The 1,970-nt window shown below is 39.3% G+C and overlaps 1 protein-coding gene across 1 annotated transcript; it reads right to left on the bottom strand.

Annotated features, from left to right (window-relative positions):
- Positions 1 to 452: 452 nt before the first annotated feature.
- On the bottom strand, positions 453 to 1,404 carry LOC101626065 (olfactory receptor 56-like). The gene is given in 2 exon segments (XM_012734784.1): positions 453 to 785; positions 787 to 1,404. Coding segments are annotated over 2 exon segments (951 nt in total).
- Between the last annotated feature and the right edge of the window lie 566 nt (positions 1,405 to 1,970).

The raw sequence follows: 1,970 nt of genomic DNA, 5'->3' as shown, positions 1-1,970 counted from the left end.
AATTGATAAACATTTCCTTGGTGGCTGACTAAAACATCATTTATTCAGACATCTTTCTTGGTAAAAATTTTATATCATTACCATCATCATTGTTATCTCGACCACGGTGGCTACCATCATTTCAATGATATCATGCTCATATTTACTACCACAATTCTAACTACCATTACCACCATCACTACCATCACCACCAACATCAACATCATCATCAATTCTGACATGCTTAACTCCTGGAGGCTCAAAATCTGAGATTGTAGGTCTAATATAAAGAAAACATGAGGAAGAGAAGCATATTTGGCCAAGTCTTTATAACTTAAACGTATAACTTATAAGGATGAAAGTATAAGTATAACTTGAATTGTAGTGTTTCCACTACAATTTCAAATATGACCAGAACTGAGATTTGGACTAATTTAAACTGAAATAGAGCTAGTAATTAGAATGCACCATCTCTATGTGGTATAGCTTGAAGGTTGGAAGTGTATCAGTACCCTTTTCAGAGCAATCATAACCTCTTTATTCCTCAGACTGTATATGAGGGGGTTCAACATGGGGGTGAGGATGGCACCAAGCATAAATAGAACCTGGTATAGTTTGGGATTGTGGTAAGAGCTGGGCCTCATGTAGACAAGCGTGGCTGGACCAAAATAGAGGCCCACAACAGTCAAGTGGGAGGAACATGTGGCCAGGGCTTTGTTTCTGACTTCATGAGTGTTTATTCAGAGTACAGCCAGCAAGATGAGAGCATAAGAGGAGAGGATAAGGGATAAAGGATAAAGGAATGAAGAGCACTACAATGCTTGTCATCACCACAGCCTTCTCATATGCAGAGATGTCTTCACAGACCAACTTTAGGATGGCCATCACCTCACAGAGGAAATGTGACATCTCTCTGGAACCACAGGTAGGGGAATGTATGGCATAAGCTGTGTGTACTAGTGATGTTAAGACACCCCCAACCCAGGAAATGACAGCCATCTGAACACAGACCCTTTTACTCATTATGAGGGCATATCTCAGAGGGTTGCAGATGGTCACATACTGGTCATAGGACATGAGGGTTATGAGGATGCACTCAGCAATTCCTAGAGTCAGGAAGAAGATCTGGGTTCCACAGGCCACACGTGAGATATTTTTTCTTCCTGAGATGAAATCAGTTGCCATCTTGGGTACAACACTAGAGATTAATGTCAGGTCCATGAGAGCAAGCTGGCTGAGGAGGAAGTACATCGGTGTGTGAAGTTGAGAATCTACCCATATCAGGAGAATAAGGATGGAATTTGTGGTAAGAGCCACACTGTAGATCAGGAGGATGGCAGAGACAAGTAAGTTGCCATGTTTCATACCAGGGAAGAGGCCTAAGAGGATAAAATCCATATTCAAAGACTCATTCCTCTTATCCATGTTTTTTGCTATTTAGAAGTAATCAATCCTGAAAAAGAAAAAGACAGAGTTGCAGAAATCACCAAGATTTATTTATATATGCTTCTTAAGTTTTTTATCCTTACCCATTTCAGCATTCACAGGCTATAATACTTATGCAAATTACAGTTTTGTTCTGTCAACAGAACAAAATGATACTAGCTGGGACTGTGTCCAGCTAGTATCACTGCATCCAGTAGCAGTGACTCAGAGTCTATACTACTACCTCCCTTCCTTTCCATTTATTGTTCAGAGTTCTCTTTATCCTCTCCCCATTATGCCATTTCACACTCCTACTTGAAACTTTGAAAAATGTATGACATTTACTCTATTCTCACTTAATCCCACATTTCCTCATCCTACTATGTGCCAGACACTGTGCTAAGTCTTAGGGAGACAAAGATGAATATTATAGTGTCTGAAGTAAAAGACCTTAACCTTATTGAAGAAGATGACCAGTAAAAGTTAAAAATGAAGAAAAAATATATGAAAGATGTTATAATGAAAGAGCATAGATGACACATTGTATGAAGTATGCAAAGTAGACT

The sequence above is a fragment of the Condylura cristata genome, unplaced genomic scaffold (assembly GCF_000260355.1).
Source record: "Condylura cristata isolate star-nosed mole 26May11 unplaced genomic scaffold, ConCri1.0 scaffold00071, whole genome shotgun sequence".
Classification (NCBI taxonomy): Eukaryota; Metazoa; Chordata; class Mammalia; order Eulipotyphla; family Talpidae; genus Condylura; species Condylura cristata.
Note: the sequence above shows the minus strand (reverse complement) of the source record. Positions and strands in the feature narration are given on the sequence as shown.